Source organism: Seriola lalandi, unplaced genomic scaffold, assembly GCF_002814215.2.
Source record: "Seriola lalandi dorsalis isolate HSWRI2012SDOR001 ecotype SW California unplaced genomic scaffold, Sedor1 jcf7180002054931, whole genome shotgun sequence".
Classification (NCBI taxonomy): Eukaryota; Metazoa; Chordata; class Actinopteri; order Carangiformes; family Carangidae; genus Seriola; species Seriola lalandi.
In genome coordinates, this window is record NW_019525483.1 from 724,758 (window position 1) to 741,058 (window position 16,301).

At 41.0% G+C, this 16,301-nt stretch overlaps 1 protein-coding gene across 3 annotated transcripts in view; it reads left to right on the forward strand.

The window, feature by feature from the left end:
• Nucleotides 1-16,301, forward strand: part of cemip (cell migration inducing hyaluronidase 1) — a 188,607-nt gene that overhangs the window by 144,498 nt on the left and 27,808 nt on the right. For all 3 annotated transcript variants that reach the window (XM_087170154.1, XM_087170153.1, XM_023393249.2), the window contains exons 12-15: nucleotides 799-968; nucleotides 6,063-6,272; nucleotides 7,286-7,491; nucleotides 14,810-14,879. In XM_087170154.1, the coding sequence (XP_087026280.1) occupies nucleotides 799-968; nucleotides 6,063-6,272; nucleotides 7,286-7,491; nucleotides 14,810-14,879 (656 nt within the window). The remainder of the gene's footprint in view (nucleotides 1-798; nucleotides 969-6,062; nucleotides 6,273-7,285; nucleotides 7,492-14,809; nucleotides 14,880-16,301) is intronic.

Sequence of the window (16,301 nt, forward strand, 5' to 3'; positions counted from 1 at the left end):
CTTGAAATTTAACTCAGAAGCTTGAAACAACCAGGACTGGTGGTCCGGCCAATAAGGGTCATGGTGAGAGAGGTGATCAAGGACCCAGGGGTCATTCTGACTGAGCTCCATCCTGTGTGGAGACGGGGGAGAAATTTCCACTGGTAATGGAGGGGTCCATGTCATTGGTTTCATAGTGTGTTACACCAAGGCCAAGAGATGAGGCGTATGTGAGAGAGACGCATGACCTCCCTGACACTTTGATGTATTTCAGAGTCAGTTGTTTCAGTGGGTGATAATAGGTGTGGTAAAAAAGGGGAGACTAATAAACCTTGTGAGTCAATAACATCTGGTTCAGTTCCTCTCTCTCTCTTACTCACACTCTCTCCTCAAACTTTTTAACATAAATTCAATTTTGAAAATTAAAGAAGCTTAGCTGTTTGTATTGTAAGTTTTGCGACATAGCTAGCGTATATATATATTTGTGCTACAAACTCTGACTCAGCTTCAATATTATATCCTCCATCTCATTTATCTGAAACATCTGCTCTGCCACACACGAACACACACACACACACACACACACACCCATTACCTCAGCTCAAGGGCCGTTAGAAAAGACACAAAATAGAGACATCTTTTGAAAACTGGTGTGTGAATCTCTAATCATCTTCTGACAGTGATGTCTGAAGCTTCACTGTTACTCAACCGTCCATTCTACAAAGCTGAGCACAGTTTAAACAGAGACTGAGAAAAGTGCACTTTATCATTTGTTTCCTTTGTGTGTGTGTGTGTGTGTGTGTGTGTGTGTGTGTGTAGGTAAGGCCCAGTTCATCCACATGGGTGAGGAAGTGGACGGGGTGGACATGAGGGCGGAGGTCGGCCTGCTGAGTCGTAACATCCTGCTCCGTGGTGAGATGGAGCCTGGCTGCTACGGCAACGAGGCCTGCAAATTCTTCACCTTCGACACGTTTGGTGGACATGTAAAGGTACAGTAAATCACCTTGTTATTTAAAAAAAGGACAACCACGTGATCACTTATGAACCAGTTTCCACCAGGGATCATAGTGTGCTGCCTGGAGATGAGAACTCAGCAGTGACTTGTTTCAGATCTCTCTGCGTTTTTCTGTGAGAGCTCCTCTCCTTTGAGCTTGTCAGTTCCTGTAATTTTTCCCCTTGGAAATAGCAGATGATAAAATCATCTCAACTCAAAGTCCACATACTACATTTTGGCCTTTAAGTCCTAGGTCATTAAAATAATCCAAAGTTTGAACAACTACAGTTTCATGGCAAATGACCAAACTTACAACTTACCAAGCTATTGAGCAGCATGAACAGGGTGAAAAGCTACAACACAAGTCAGTAAGTGGACCTTGAGTTGATACTTTTCTAATCACCAGCTACTCAGATATTGGTTTTTTGTTCAGTTATTTTGTATGCGCATCAGAGGTTTTAGTTCACTCTAGGAAGGAGGTTGGGTCGGACAGAAATAAAAAAATAAAAACATTGGCCAAAAAAGTGTCCCAAAAATTTCAGTCTATATTGGACGATACAGTCCCTCACATTTGTATTTATTTACACACAAAAAAAAAGTGCCAACGTTTAGTGCCACTGCCAATAGTACCACAGTTTTAGGACCCTACTTTTTGCCACCTAGCAAATAGGCACACCGGAGGCTGATTTCAGGACCATATTTCTACGACCCTAGATTGCAAAAACTGTGTGCTGTAAACACTCTCCGTGTATTATAGTTCCACCGTTTTCTACATCAATTAAAGAGAATTGCTTATCAAGAAACGTCACAGTCAACACTGTAATTTCTTTGGGTCCTCAGCAACACACCCGCAAAGTCTGAAGTCGATCGGATGACAAGTGTGTCAAGGCAATCGAAATACAGACTGATTGATTATTCAACTATAACAGAGATTCCTCTGTTATAGTTGGATAATCAATTCTCCTAATGTTAACAATAGATAGATAGATAGATACTTTATTTATTCCCTAGGGGAAATTCAGGTCTCCAGTAGCTCATTAGTAATAATAATAATAATAATAATAATAATAATAATAATAATAATAGTAGTAGTTCATAATAAATAATAAATAAAAAATAATAGTTAAATTAGTCCAGTTCATGATCCATTTCCTCTGGCTGAGGTGTTGTACAGCCTGATGGCAGTGGGAACAAAGGATCTCCTGAACCTCTCTGTTCTGCAGTGAGATGAGACGTTTGATGCAGCTGCAGCTGCTTCTGTCCTGCCAGAATGTTGTGGAGAGGATGGTTGGTATTGTCTAAGGTGGCCTCCCAATGTTGTAGTTAATATTTTTTATTTATTGTAGAAAGCAACAAAAAAAAATCACATTGGCACTGGATGTAAAAGAAATGTTGTCCAGAGTTAACCCAAACTCCCCCTGCCACTGTCTGTGGATGATTCTGAGTAGCATGGGCACTGAAAATGTCTTTTTACAATAATTTGAGTTGACAAAATAAAGAAAATAAAAAAAACCTGAATCCGCAAGTCCTTCAACCTAATCAGCAAAACAGGACAGTCATTGCTTCCAGAACAACACGTTACAGCGTTTTTCTGTTTTCCTATAGGCAGGACGACATTGTTGTTATCTGATATTAACAGCTATATAACATGTCAGATAGGAGAGTGCAGAAGAAAATGATATCCTTTAAAGAAAGCAGCATTTATTCAGTTATTTGTTATCAATAGATGATCAAATAAATGGCCTGAATAAATGTTTTCTTAATAGACATGTACTGAGCAGATCTGTGTGATTAGGCCTGGGTTGACTGATAGCATAATCAATTGTTATCATTTGTACTGAGGCCATTTCCAAATCTTTATTTATTATAACCCCCTGTATATTAAAGGAAGGCTCTGATGCAAGCTTTATTTTGTTGATGCAGACCTGTTCAACTTTAAACATATAAAAAAACATTGATATAAATTATCCCTCACTGAAAAATATAAATAATAAAAGGCTCATTAAGGAAGTCAGACTGTGTCCCTGCATCTGATGATCAACAAATACAGAGGCACGTCAAAAATCAATAAACAAAGTCTGAGTCTAACCTCAACCCTGGTGTTCATGAATAGGCAAATTTCCCTCTTATTTTAGTTGCTGTTTAAATTCTTTCAACACAGAAAAAATGTGGCACTGTATTATTCAAAGACTCCTCATCAGTGAATACATTTGCCTTCTACAGTCAAAGTGCAGTGGTGCAGTGGGACCAGCCAAATCCAATTATAACAAATATTGATTAAAAAAAATAAAGAAAAGCAAATACCGAAATGTTTAGTTCATTTTTTCATTTTTCTGAGTAGTTGTGAGGTTTTCGTTCAGAGCTGGAATCTCCTGCAGCTGAGTGAAGCCAGATGTGTGACAGACTGTGTGCTGACTGAACTCACTCCACAGCTAAGACCAATGAGTTGCATTAAACACAGGTTTGCTTTCACATCAGATGATGGTTTGAGTCATTGACAGTGTCCCATTGACCTCACCACCCAGAGGACAGTTTCCCACTCCTGAAGGCTGCTCCACCCCTCCGCATGAGTGCATCACACTCTGGGAAAGCAGAAATATAAGAGATTGCATGCAAACAAATCAGAGACAGAGAGGGAAACCTTCAGTCTCTATTAACAGCTCAAAATAATGAAAAGTTTCTTAGTAGAGTTGGATGCATTTTTTCATGGCACGTTGATTCTCCATAGTGAAGTTCACAGAGAAGAAATCTGGGTTTAAAAAAGTCACTAGCACGGTCTGTGAGGCTGAGTGCCAATGTTAGCATGCTAGCATTGCTTACAATTACATCAGGGATCTCCAACCGTTTTCCCTTCTTTGAGCTTCTTTGATAAAATCAAAGTGTCTGAGAGCTCCTCATGTGTGATATTACTCGTATCAAAACACTCAAACTCTCCAAAACAAATCAGATCAGTAGGATCATTTAACAATCATCAAACATCAACATCCAAAAACACCTGAATATGACATCAGACGAAAATCTGAGTCATGATTCAGTCAGAACACAGACATGAAAACAACACTGCAAATAAACCTCCATAAATCTGATCAGAGATCAGAGAAGAAGAAGCTCCTCAGTCAGTGATCAGTGATAGTTGTCACTACATCAATGGTAGATAACAAACAGGAAGTTAAAATAGATCATTCAGTTACTTCATTTTCCAACGTGTCAACAAACGTGGGCTAAAAAAAAACAACAGGGCTCAAATTGAAACCCACAGTTTAATTCACTGTATCCATGGCAACATGTTTCCTGTTACTTGAGAAAGTTTAGTTTATATCTGTTCTGTTATTAGAAGAGTTGCTATCACTGTATGTTGCCTACTGCAGATCTGATGTAAACAGACCTGACAGTAACTCGTTTGACTGACAACTCACAGATAATTATCTGGTAATAAATACAAAGTCCAGCTGTGGCCGAGGGGAATGTTAAGTTTGTAGTCATAAACCAAAGCTTTGATAAATTTAAATGTTAACCAGATGATGGTGAGATGAACAGTCAGAGGATCACCAAGTCATTACAATTCATCCTGAGGGGAACATAAAGGTCTGATCTAAATTCAATCCAATCCATCCAGTATTAGGCACCGAAGTTTAACTGTGTCATGTAGTGTACGTCAGCAGACGATGATGGATGAACATATCCGACTCTGTGACAACTGCACAAACTCCATCTGCAGATGAAGGCCGTGTGATAAGGTTGAAAGCTCTGGGAAAAAAAAAAATGGAAAAGTGGACCTTGTTGGGATTGACAGTATCCTGAAGCTGAGATTTGCCAACCAACAGCACTTTGCCATCCCTAGACTGGCTGACGACAGGATGATAAAGCCTGCATGTGTAAATGTAATGTACTGCTGTATGATTAAAGTTAAAGAGAAGAAGGTTAAGATGCTCAGCAGCATGCAGCCTGTCAACAGGATTAAAAGAGACAGAGGAGACAGGAAAGGACTGAGGAGCACAGAAGAGACATAGACAGCGAGAGAGAGAGGGAGGGGCTGGTTGTACTCCTACTGCCTTCACGCCTCTCTCTCTCTCTCTCTCTCTCTCTCTCTCTCTCTCTCTCAATGGAAAGCTTTCATCATCACATCCTATTATAAATTTCCATGTCACATATTTCTCATGGATGGGTGTGTGAACATCGAGGACGAGCGGCACACTCACACCAGGGAAAGCCCGTCAAAATGAACGCCTCGCAGCATCGTCCCTCCTGACAGTTGTGATATGACTTGTATCTCCACCAATATCAGCTGGTCATGGGCTGAGACTTTGTTTCAACTGCAAGTCCGTCATTTTTCATGTGAAGTTACAATGAAAATCACAAAGTGTGAGATAAGAGGTTTTCTCCTGATATGTGCAACAGTGGCTCTAGTTTGGGGAACAAAGCTGCTTTTCATCACAGAGTCACTCTGCCTCTAATGTGTCCTTTCATCCCTTCTTTCTGTTATTCATTCTGCTTTCCTCTGTTCTGTCTCTCCATCTCTTTGTCTATGTTACATCATTTTTCTATCCCATGTTTCTTCCCTCTACATCCTTTCATCCATGCAATCCTTGTTTCCTTCCTTTCTGCACCTGACAACCTTTAACCTCCCTCCATGCTTCTTCTCATTCTCCTCCTTTCATTTCTAGTCAATACCTGTTTTCTTTCATGCTTCCTTACTTCCTCCATCCTTGTATCCTCCCATGCTTTCCCTCCTTCCTTCCTTTCTTTATTCATTTGTGAACGATCTAACATCCACCCTCCCCTTTCATAAGTCCTCTTTTCAGTTCTTCTGTCCCACCTTTCAGTCTTCAACCATTTCTTACCCTTGTTCCCTACCTCCCCTCCTTCATCCTTACATTTGTCCATCATACTTCCCACATTCCCTTCCCACATTATTCTTCCTCCTTTTATTTTGATATATTACCTTCACAAACACCTTCTGTTGAAACAGCCTTTAAATCATTGCATTTGTTTGTCTTTGCTGTGCCCAGTGATTACAGTGAGAGCTTTTGTTTGACACAACAACCTGATCTCCGTGCAGGAGTAACTGAAGTTTGTGTGTTGTCCCCAGGTGGAGCGGGGATTCAGGGCAGTTCATATATCTGGACTGGAGCTGCGGCACATGGGCCAGCAGACAATGGGACACTATCCCATCCATTTCCATATGAATGGAGATGTGGATGAGAGGGGAGGCTACGACCCCCCCACCTCTGTCAGAGATCTGTCCATCCACCACTCCTTCTCCCGCTGCATAACCATCCATGGCTCCAACGGACTGCTGGTCAGTTAAAGTTTAGTTTTTTTATTTCGTTTTTACTTGATGTATTTGCAAGGAACATAATTTAACAAGAAGTTATAGTATTACACTGTAGTATATGTAATAGTATATTATAGTATACTTTATATAGTGACATTTTGGGATATACAATTGTTTGATTTCATGCCGAGAGTTAGACAAGAGGATTGATTGCCCTCTCAGTTCTGTATCCAGCAGCGAGTTACTTTAGCACAAAGACTGGAAAAAATAGCCTCAGTCTGAAGGCAACACGAAGGCCTTGTTCAGACCTGTTCAGATCTGGTATTAACATCTTCTCTCGGATGATCTGATCACAAGTGGTCAGCTCTACGTTCAGGTGTGTGAACGCACCCAAGACACATTGAGGACACATTTGAGATCTAGTCACTCAGACCACATTCAGATATGGTCTGGACCACATGTGTCCATATTCTTTTAGCAGTGTGAACACAAATGTGTCCTTGGCCCTCATTGAAGGACCAACCACTCTACTGACGTCCTCTGTCACAGTCAAACTAGTCCTGCCAGCTTCATAATGTACCAAAAATATATATTACTATTTCAAATGGATAAAACCTGCTTTCACTGTAGAGCTGCACCCAGCGCATTGATTTGCTCAACCACTCTGTGCCCCACTCTCTCTCTCTCTCTCTCACTCACACTGACATACACACAAGCACATTGACAAACCTTCGCTGGAATTAGGGCATTGTCTTAGAAAACAGTATCCAGCTCCATCAATATATTAATGATGGAGTCTTCTTGCACAGTCGCTTTGCAAGAAGTCACTTAATATAACATGGAAGATAAAGCGGAGCCACCCATGTTAGATAATGGTGCATATCACAGAGGGCGGTGAGAAATGAGGAATTAGGTTTTGGAAAGTTGATACTTTCACAGCCAATTGTACTCTTTGCTGGGAGTTACTGTAATGTGACATCCTGTGACATCTTGTCAGCCCATAATCAGTATAATTCGACGTGTCTTCTCCCTCCCAGGTAAAAGACGTGGTAGGTTATGACATGCTGGGCCACTGCTTCTTCATGGAGGACGGTCCAGAAGAGAGGAACACGTTTGACCACTGTCTGGGTCTGATGGTGCGAGCGGGGACCCTGCTGCCTTCAGACCGAGACAGCAAAATGTGCCGTGATATCACTGAGGGAGCTTATCCAGGATATGTGGCCAACCCACGACAAGACTGCAGGTAAGACATATGACCTCCCATGGATTTGCCAGGTGGTCCCACAAGTTTCCAAAGATACTAAACATGTCAGGCTGAACCGTGGTAATGATGCATAAGAATATTTCCATTTGATGGAATGATTTACTAACTTACAATACTTATTTTTAGGAATGGTAGCTGTATATGGATCAAAAGCAGCTTCATTATAGTCATTCTTTTCATTTTTTTATTAGTGGAGCAGTAATATATGGAACATTAATCCCCCATAATGCACAATTTTCTGTTTAGAATTGAACAGAATTGTTTTTAGTGTGCTCGATACATTGCCTACACTGATAGTACCTGCGAACAATCACTAAGCTCGTGTGTGCTTATTTTTAGCCGTTCAGAGAGGTTATCTGCCTGGGAACAAGGATCCAGCACATAATCCCTAATAAGGATAAAGAACCTTGGTATTGTGATGTTGACAGGGACCGTTGTCTCCACGTAGAGAGAGCGTGTGGGTGAAGCAGCAATATCATGTTTCAGAGTTTGCAGTTTCATATTGCATGGAAATCTGTTGCTAACGATAATGTAGTTTGTGTTTCTCCTTTACACCTGATACAAAGACAATACATTCATTCAGTGTGAAGTTACATGTGAGAGCGTTGCAGAGTTTATTGTGTAGCCACTTCAACAACACGCCTCCACTACCACAGTGTTGATTAAAAATAGAAGCTTGTATTGTATAAATAAGAACATTTGTTCTGTCACAGACGCATGAGACTCACGACGTAAGAACAAGCTTCATCTCTCTAAACTTCGTCAAACACATTCGTTCCAATGCAATCCAATCCAGCTTTATTTATAAAGCACTTTAAAAAACAACCAGAAGGTACCAAAGTGCTGTACATGATAAAATTAGTTCTGTTATAACAAGGTCGTTTTCTCTCAGCCACAACATTTGTACGTCTCTGCCCCGGCGACCGTATTATTTTTTGGGTTGTCTGTCCGTCCGTCCCATTCTCATGGCCGTGATATCTCAGTAACACCTTGACGGAACTTCTTCAAATTTGGCACAAACATTCACTCGGACTCAAGGATGAATTGATTAGATTTCTTCCATATAAAGCTATAAAATGAACAAAGATCCAGTCAGGAACAGTTTCACATGCAAACAGAGTAACTCTTCAAGGCTATAATTCTGTTTAGAGAGACTGACAAGAATGACAAAGACAATGAAATAAACAAAGTGATTTCCTCTAATGTCTTAAAGCTACAAGAAGACAAATAATTAGAAGTGCCAGAGTGGTCCTGTAGAGGAGAGACTCACACTGTGAAAGGGCAGAGGCTGAAAACACACCGGCAATAGCTAGAGCTCATTAGTTAAAGCTGTCCCTCTCTCTCTCTTTCTTAGACTCACACACACAAACTTTAGTGTGACTCTAGAGCCATTTTGTTACAATCTGTCTAAGTTTGTGAAGTTAAATTATGTGAGTGTTGCAGCACTTGTAATTATTTCCCATCCCTCTAAATGATAGATGGCATTTTCAATTATCCACCAACATTTTAAAGGTCAACAAATGATCAGTTTCACAACTTGTGATCACACATCAGCAGTGAAACAACAAACCAACAAAACAAATTAAAAAACTTTATTCTTAACTGTATAAATTCAAATGATGGATAAACAAGTCTACTACAACACCAACTAATGTGCTCACCAGATATGTTGATTAATAATGTGACTTTATTACACTGATAGAAAATATCCAGTTGCAGTTTTGTTCCCTACTTGCTGTTGCAGTTTAGTTGCATATAAATGTCATTTCTAGAGACGCTGAACTAACCTCCCGGAGTAAAGCACATCACACACGCTCTTACAGAATTCTATGAGAATAAAATCATAATATTTCAAGAAAAAAGTCATAAGATTACCAGATTAAAGTCATAATATTACAAAAATGTACAATTTTGAGAGAGAAAAAACACAATATTTAGGAATATTACAACAACCAATCAAACAGTTGAAAGGACAGTTAGTGGCAGCCTGAGCTGCTTCTGGCTAATTTTGTTCACAATCTTTCCAGTGTCCTGATGATATGATGATGATGATGATGATGATGATGATGATGATGATGATGATGATGATGAGCCAAAAGATGAATTTTCTCCTTATTAGTGAAACCTCTGCTAAAGTACAACTTCACAAGATGCTCCACGTTAAATTAAATTAAACTTTATTCTTGTAATATTATGATTTTATTCTCAAAATTATGGCTTTATTCTTGTAATTTCAGATGTGTTTTTCCTCAATGTGGCCCTGATACTCTAAGAGTGTTGAGCAATGCAGTCAACAAGTTAAACAGTAGTACCACCCCAAATCTCTGGGGCTGTGTATTTAAACCCTACATATAAACATGAGCTCACATCCAACCTAACTCATGTTGTAGATCTGTCCCACAAAGAGAGACTAATTGACCATGAGACAAACAGGCACGCGCTGTTAGTTATGGCTGTCTACCTCATCACTACCTTCACAGCTGGAAACAGGCAGTGAACTATCTCCAGTGGTAAATGACATGTGAGTGACCTGTGTGCAGGCAATACCTGAATAAGAGAACACAGACACCACAAAACACCTGGGTAACTGAACTGTAGTTTCCTCTCACAAGACAGTTACCTCTACAGTGACCCGAGGCGAGGAACTTCCTCTAGCATAACAAGTGGTGTCGCTGCTACTTTGGTTTCGAATGTACTATGTCACATTCTAGTCTCTGACCGGACCATGTCACAGGAAGCTCTAAACTGCTCAAATCCTGATTTTCATAACAAAATCACCAAACACATAAATCAAGGACAAAGACTGTGCAGTGATTTTGGCACGATCACTGACCGAAGCCTCTCACACGGACACTTTTACAGGAGCTCCGACCCGAGGATGAGACGTGACAGATCTGTTTTACCAGTCTGCACGGTGGCTAGCAGCTCACTCTCTCTTCACTGCATCTGTGTGTGCGCTCTGTAGCTGCATGTGATGACATCACTCCTGCAGTTGTGTGTTTCCTCAGTCCGAACAGAAAGACAAACTCCACTGGCGGTGGAGAAGAGGTCAATCTGCTTTTATTAGTGGATTTACTCGTGTTTAAAAAAAAACCTGCTTATACCTGATAATGCTGGTGGGAAAAAGGTCACAGAGAGGTGTTTCTTGTGCTCTTGGGCCAATACTGCTGAGTAGATAAGCTTTGTCCAAAAGTCACTAGATTTTTTTCGCTGCAAAGTCAGTTAATCTAGCGAGAGAGTTGCTAAGGTGGCAACACTTCTTGTTCACGCCATATTCATTTTGAAAGAGCAACAACCAATGCATGCGCAGCATTCGGCTGACCAATGATCGTAGTCCACGGCAGCATTTATAGGGCTGGTCCTGCTGTTGGGGCTCAGTCAAAAACATACATTGAAACTGTTCATTCTGGCTGCCATCATTCCTACTGGATCATTCTGGCCATCAAACGATCTCTAATGTGCCTCCAGTGTAAGTAATGGGAGGTAAAATCCATGCTGCTCCTTCTGCCAAAAATGTAGTTTATTCTGAAGTTACTGTGAGGCTTCAGCTGTCTGAGTAAATAAAACCAAGTCAGTATGTTACAGAAGTACAGTCTTTGTAGTACAAAAGTCTTTCTTTGTGTTTCACTGGGAAGCGTTTCCTTATTCAGCTTTTTTTTTTTTGTTAAAGGAGAAGAAATGAGGATTCTGTCTCCAACTCAATCACTTCACTTTGGAAGTGCATTAAAACAAGAATTTAGATCCAGTTAAAAAGTTGTAAAACTGCAGCCAACATGGCTCTCTCCACCATATGCACACACACACACACACACACATACACACACACACACACACACACACACACACCAGTAGGAAGCCTGGCAGAGAGGCATTATATTTAAAGCATAAAGATGCAGCCCAGAATATAAAGCAGTTTAATCCAGGTCACGTGACTTTTTATCTCAGCACACTGCCTGTGCCTTCAGCTGCGCAGCACAAAGGCCAAGGTTAGGGATACACTGGCTTTCACTGATATGGAGTCATCCACCTGCTCTCCAACATGAGGATACTGGAGGGATTTGCTGTTTTTAACGTCATCTTGTTTCTGCTCCTTTCCTTTCATTTGTTCTCTTTTCCTTTCCTCTTTCCTTTCCTGATTTATCCAGTTCTAGCAGCAGGGTTACACTCTGTAATGCACTGTACTGCTAATGAGGATTTTTGTCCAATTTGTCTGGATAATTGTATTCAGTAATGATTTCCACATCCCAGTGTATTTATTACCGTGGTTCAAAAATTCCAATTTAATCAAACAAGATTATGCTAACAATGTTCCCAAGTGTAAGATTTATGATGATTAATTTCCAGTCAGCTTTGTGCACTCCCTGGTGGCTTCTTCTGTCTCTTAAGTTGTGTGTGCATGTGTGTGTGTGTGGGTTGGTGCGTTATCCATCCAAGCCATCTCACGAAATGGAAAGACATGGCAGTTGGTTGCGCAAGCGTCAGTTCCTTTGGTGAAGAAGGCACACATGTATGGAACACAAATTCATCCAAAATGTCTAGTTTGAGGTCCGTGTTAAGACGTCATATTTTCACGTCTTAAGACAACATGACAGTTTTTTCACTTCGTCACACATCAAGTATCAAGGCAAGTACCTGAAAGTCTTTGGTGATCCCCAGGCTTTTTCTCTAGCACCACCATGACGTTTACTTTTGGTTTTTATCTTGACGGGTTACCGTGAACTTTGGTACAGACATTCATTGTCCCGTGAGGACGATTTGTAATCACTGTGATCCCATGAACTTTCATATAGCGCCATCATCTGGTCCAGATGTTCTTTTTTCTGGGTATACTCCTCTGCCCTGTGCACTGTCGGCGTGCCAAGCACACTTGGAAGTGGAGATCAGGAAGAATACCTCATCATACATTATAGGTGGGCGTGCTGGAGGCTGTGACAACTGTGGCATGAATCATCACATTCACCACTTTCATTCCTTTAAACCCAGAACTCTCCCTGTCATGATGCTCTGACAGCTTTCTCAGAGGAAGCTTATTGTTGTCTGGAATGTTAACACATGAATACAGCAGCTGAAACACACTGCCAGGAGCCGCTGATGTGTCTTTTAAGTTGAATTCCATTTTAAATTCACTTTGAACATCTTTAAGAAATTATGATCATCATGTTTCGTGTCCACCACAGTGGCGTATGTACAGCCAAGAGAAAATGAATGATGTTTCTTTATTTCTGAAAATATTTTAATGTTTTATTCAGTCAGATTTGCCTCTTTTAAATGGAAACACTGATTGTTGATAATCTGCTAATAATAAAGAAATAGTTTCATCTTCATATTACGTCAAACATGATCCTAGTATGATCCACAAAGAATTTCAAAATCATTTTTGTAAATACTACTTTAAAACCTGAACCATGTCTATCACGCTGGTGAGCGTAGCGACATGTTTACCTGGACTGTAATTCAAAATGTGGAGCTCCAGGTGTCACGTTGGCCATCCTCATTAAAAAAGAGAATGATTGATTTATTGAGCATTGCCCCAGTGTTTTGTGAGCTGTGGGGGAGTTAGTGTTAGTCTGCAGTGGAAGTAAAAAAAAAAATTCCACCGCAAACATCAGTTTTTCAGCGAGGACCCTGGACAAGAGACGGAATGAACACACACAACATCTGTCTATGAGCACCAGACCAAAACTGCTCAAAGCAACCACTGGGAAGAGGTCAAAGGTCAGGAGTGGACAGTCAGAGAAAGATAGGGGTTAGCATCTACCCCCATATACAGCCACCTGTTATCACGTGACCTGACGACTGAGCAAACTGTTTCCTCAGTCGTCTCAGATGTTTTCTGCTGAGATCATTTAGTGACAGAGAACATGAGACAAGAGAGTGATGCAACAATCTGTTACTTCTCATACAACATTAGTTTGCTGTCTCCCACAGTTGGCTTCTTTTCTTTTTTATCTTGATTGACAGCAGGTCTACTGTATTATTTATCACGTGGACTATAGTTGTTGTTATTATTATTATTATCTGTTAATCTGGTCAAAGGAGTTTTAACATCAGATTTCCTCACATATAGCTCTTTCCGATAAACACACTCTTGCGTTTCCATAAGTGTCTTCTCTTCAGCCAATATTCAAAAACACTCATTTCCCTCTGTTATCTTAAATACCCCACTAAACAGAAAAACTGTGGCAATGCATAATTTTGCCCCCGTGATGGTAAATTGCAACAGGTTTAGTAAACAGTGTCCTGTAGCTCTTTGCTTTAGCCACCAGCTGTGTCGCTGTGTGGTGTAAGATCGGGCCTTTGCCATTTACCATTCAGAAGCGAAGGAGGAAGGAAACATGCGCTGTGGGCGGGAGGCGTTAATGGGAACGAATGGGAGAGTGTGAAAGAGAGCTCAACATAGAGATTACAGACAATGATGGGAACGATGCCTGGGAGAGCGTCAGTAACAGAGTGAAAGCAATTCAACTCATAATGTATATTTATTATTGAATATTCATCCCCCTCCCAACGCCATAAGTTTACTATGGACTCGTCCCCACAATGTTCAAATGCAAAATAGAGATAGGCATTCTCAGCCATTGCCTGTGGTAAATAAAATTCTATCTGTCGCTGCAGGGTGTGAACCACTATGTAAGTAACTTGGGAAATCAAACGCCTCTGTTACTGATAAATATAAAAGGAAACTCTAGAGAACAAATAAAGTTCCATTCAAAACATATTGGCATGAGGTCGTACTAAAAAAGTCTTTTATGTCAGATATTGGTTTGGATGGTTATTTTGATTGGAGGGTTTGTGCAGTACAGACCTGAGCGACGCCTGTCTATGAGCTATTTATTATTTTTACTTTTATTTTCATGTAGATCCTGAGTCTCTCACCTGTTTGAATGTGAATGAGTCTGTGAGCCCAGATGTTCTGTTTTGTTTTGCTCCTTTTATTTTTATTTCTGTCGTTGTTAATGTGTGTTGCTTCGATGCAATCACAATGTTTTTTGAAAAATCAATCAACATATTAAAAAAAGAAAAAGAAGTGGTGAGTGTAACGGACATTGCAGAAAAGAAAAGCTTTGAGTTAAGATTATCTTTGTCAAACTGCTATTCACAAAGCCAAGAAGGAAGTTCTGTGTTAACTCTCACCTACACCTTTTCAACACAGTTCAACACAGCTGTCTTAACTAACTCCCTCAGTTACTGTTGCTGTCTTTATTTACCACTACATCACTCGTTCAAACTATATGTGTGCGAGCCAATAAACAAGCTTTCCCCTCTTCCTTCTTTCCAACACCCCCCCTCTCTATAGCGCGACTTCAACTTTCTGGATCGCCAACCCCAATAACAACCTCATCAACTGCGCTGCTGCAGGCTCAGAGGTGAGTTTCTCACTCCAGCTTCCCCCTCTCTCCCCCTTCTACTCATCCCCCACCCCACCCCACCCTCCTCCATGTCTCTCCAGGTGGAGGTCTCATTACCACGTTGCCAGGTCAGATTAATGGCTGTATACTCCTATTAACTTCAGAATCAAGCAGACAACAGACAGAAGCACCGGCGCACTTTCACTATGATAGAGTGCCAATTATGATCATGCCTCTGGGATTTCACGAGGATATGTCGGGCGGAATAGAATCTCATTTATCCTCGCCAGTGTAATAACTTTTCTCATTTGCATACCTGCGAAGAACAACACTGAAACAGACAGGCTGACACGCAGAGTGGCTGTGGTTATGCATGTGGACGTGTGCACGTTTTTATTTTATGAACAAATAGGCCTCTACATGAATCTGTGGATGTGCACGGTTCTTTATTGTTCGACATTTTTACTCATTAAAAAAACCTGTGTCTTGACAACCTGTTTCTGTATGTACAGTTGAATACAAACGTTCATCCTCTGGGAACATTCCTCATTGATTTTTGAAGTAAATACATACGACACCGCTGCAGCAAACTAACGGTACAAAATGAGCCTTTGTTCAAATGTTAATGCGCTGTTACTCTTTGTTTCATGAGGGGAAAATGATTCTTTGTGGTAGCTCAGCCAGTTCAAGATCCACCCACAGATTGTCAGTGATGTTCAGTCAGAGGTCTGTGTGTGTCTGTGTGAGTCTGTGTGTGTCTGTGTGTGTCTGTGTGAGTCTGTGTGTGTCTGTGTGTGTCTGTGTGTGTCTGTGTGTGTCTGTGTGAGTCTGTGTGTGTCTGTGTGAGTCTGTGTGAGTCTGTGTGAGTCTGTGTGTGTCTGTGTGTGTCTGTGTGAGTCTGTGTGAGTCTGTGTGTGTCTGTGTGTGTCTGTGTGAGACTGTGTGTGTCTGTGTGAGTCTGTGTGAGACTGTGTGTGTCTGTGTGTGTCTGTGTGAGACTGTGTGTGTCTGTGTGTGTCTGTGTGTGTCTGTGTGAGTCTGTGTGTGTCTGTGTGAGACTGTGTGAGTCTGTGTGAGTCTGTGTGTGTCTGTGTGTGTCTGTGTGAGTCTATGTGAGACTGTGTGTGTCTGTGTGTGTGTGTGTGTGTCTGTGTGTGTCTGTGTGTGTCTGTGTGAGTCTGTGTGAGTCTGTGTGAGTCTGTGTGTGTCTGTGTGTGTCTGTGTGAGTCTGTGTGAGTCATTCCAAAGCTGCAGCTTGTGTGTCTTGAGGTAGTTCATGGTGGATTTTGAGGTTTGCTTTGGATCTTTGGACGTTTGCAACTCTGTATATTCAGTGACTCTTCTCTCTGTGTTTCCTGTGTCACTGGCTGCCACACAGCCCCAAAGCAGAATATGTCCAACACACTTAATGAAGTCTGGAGACTTTAACTCAGGTCTCTC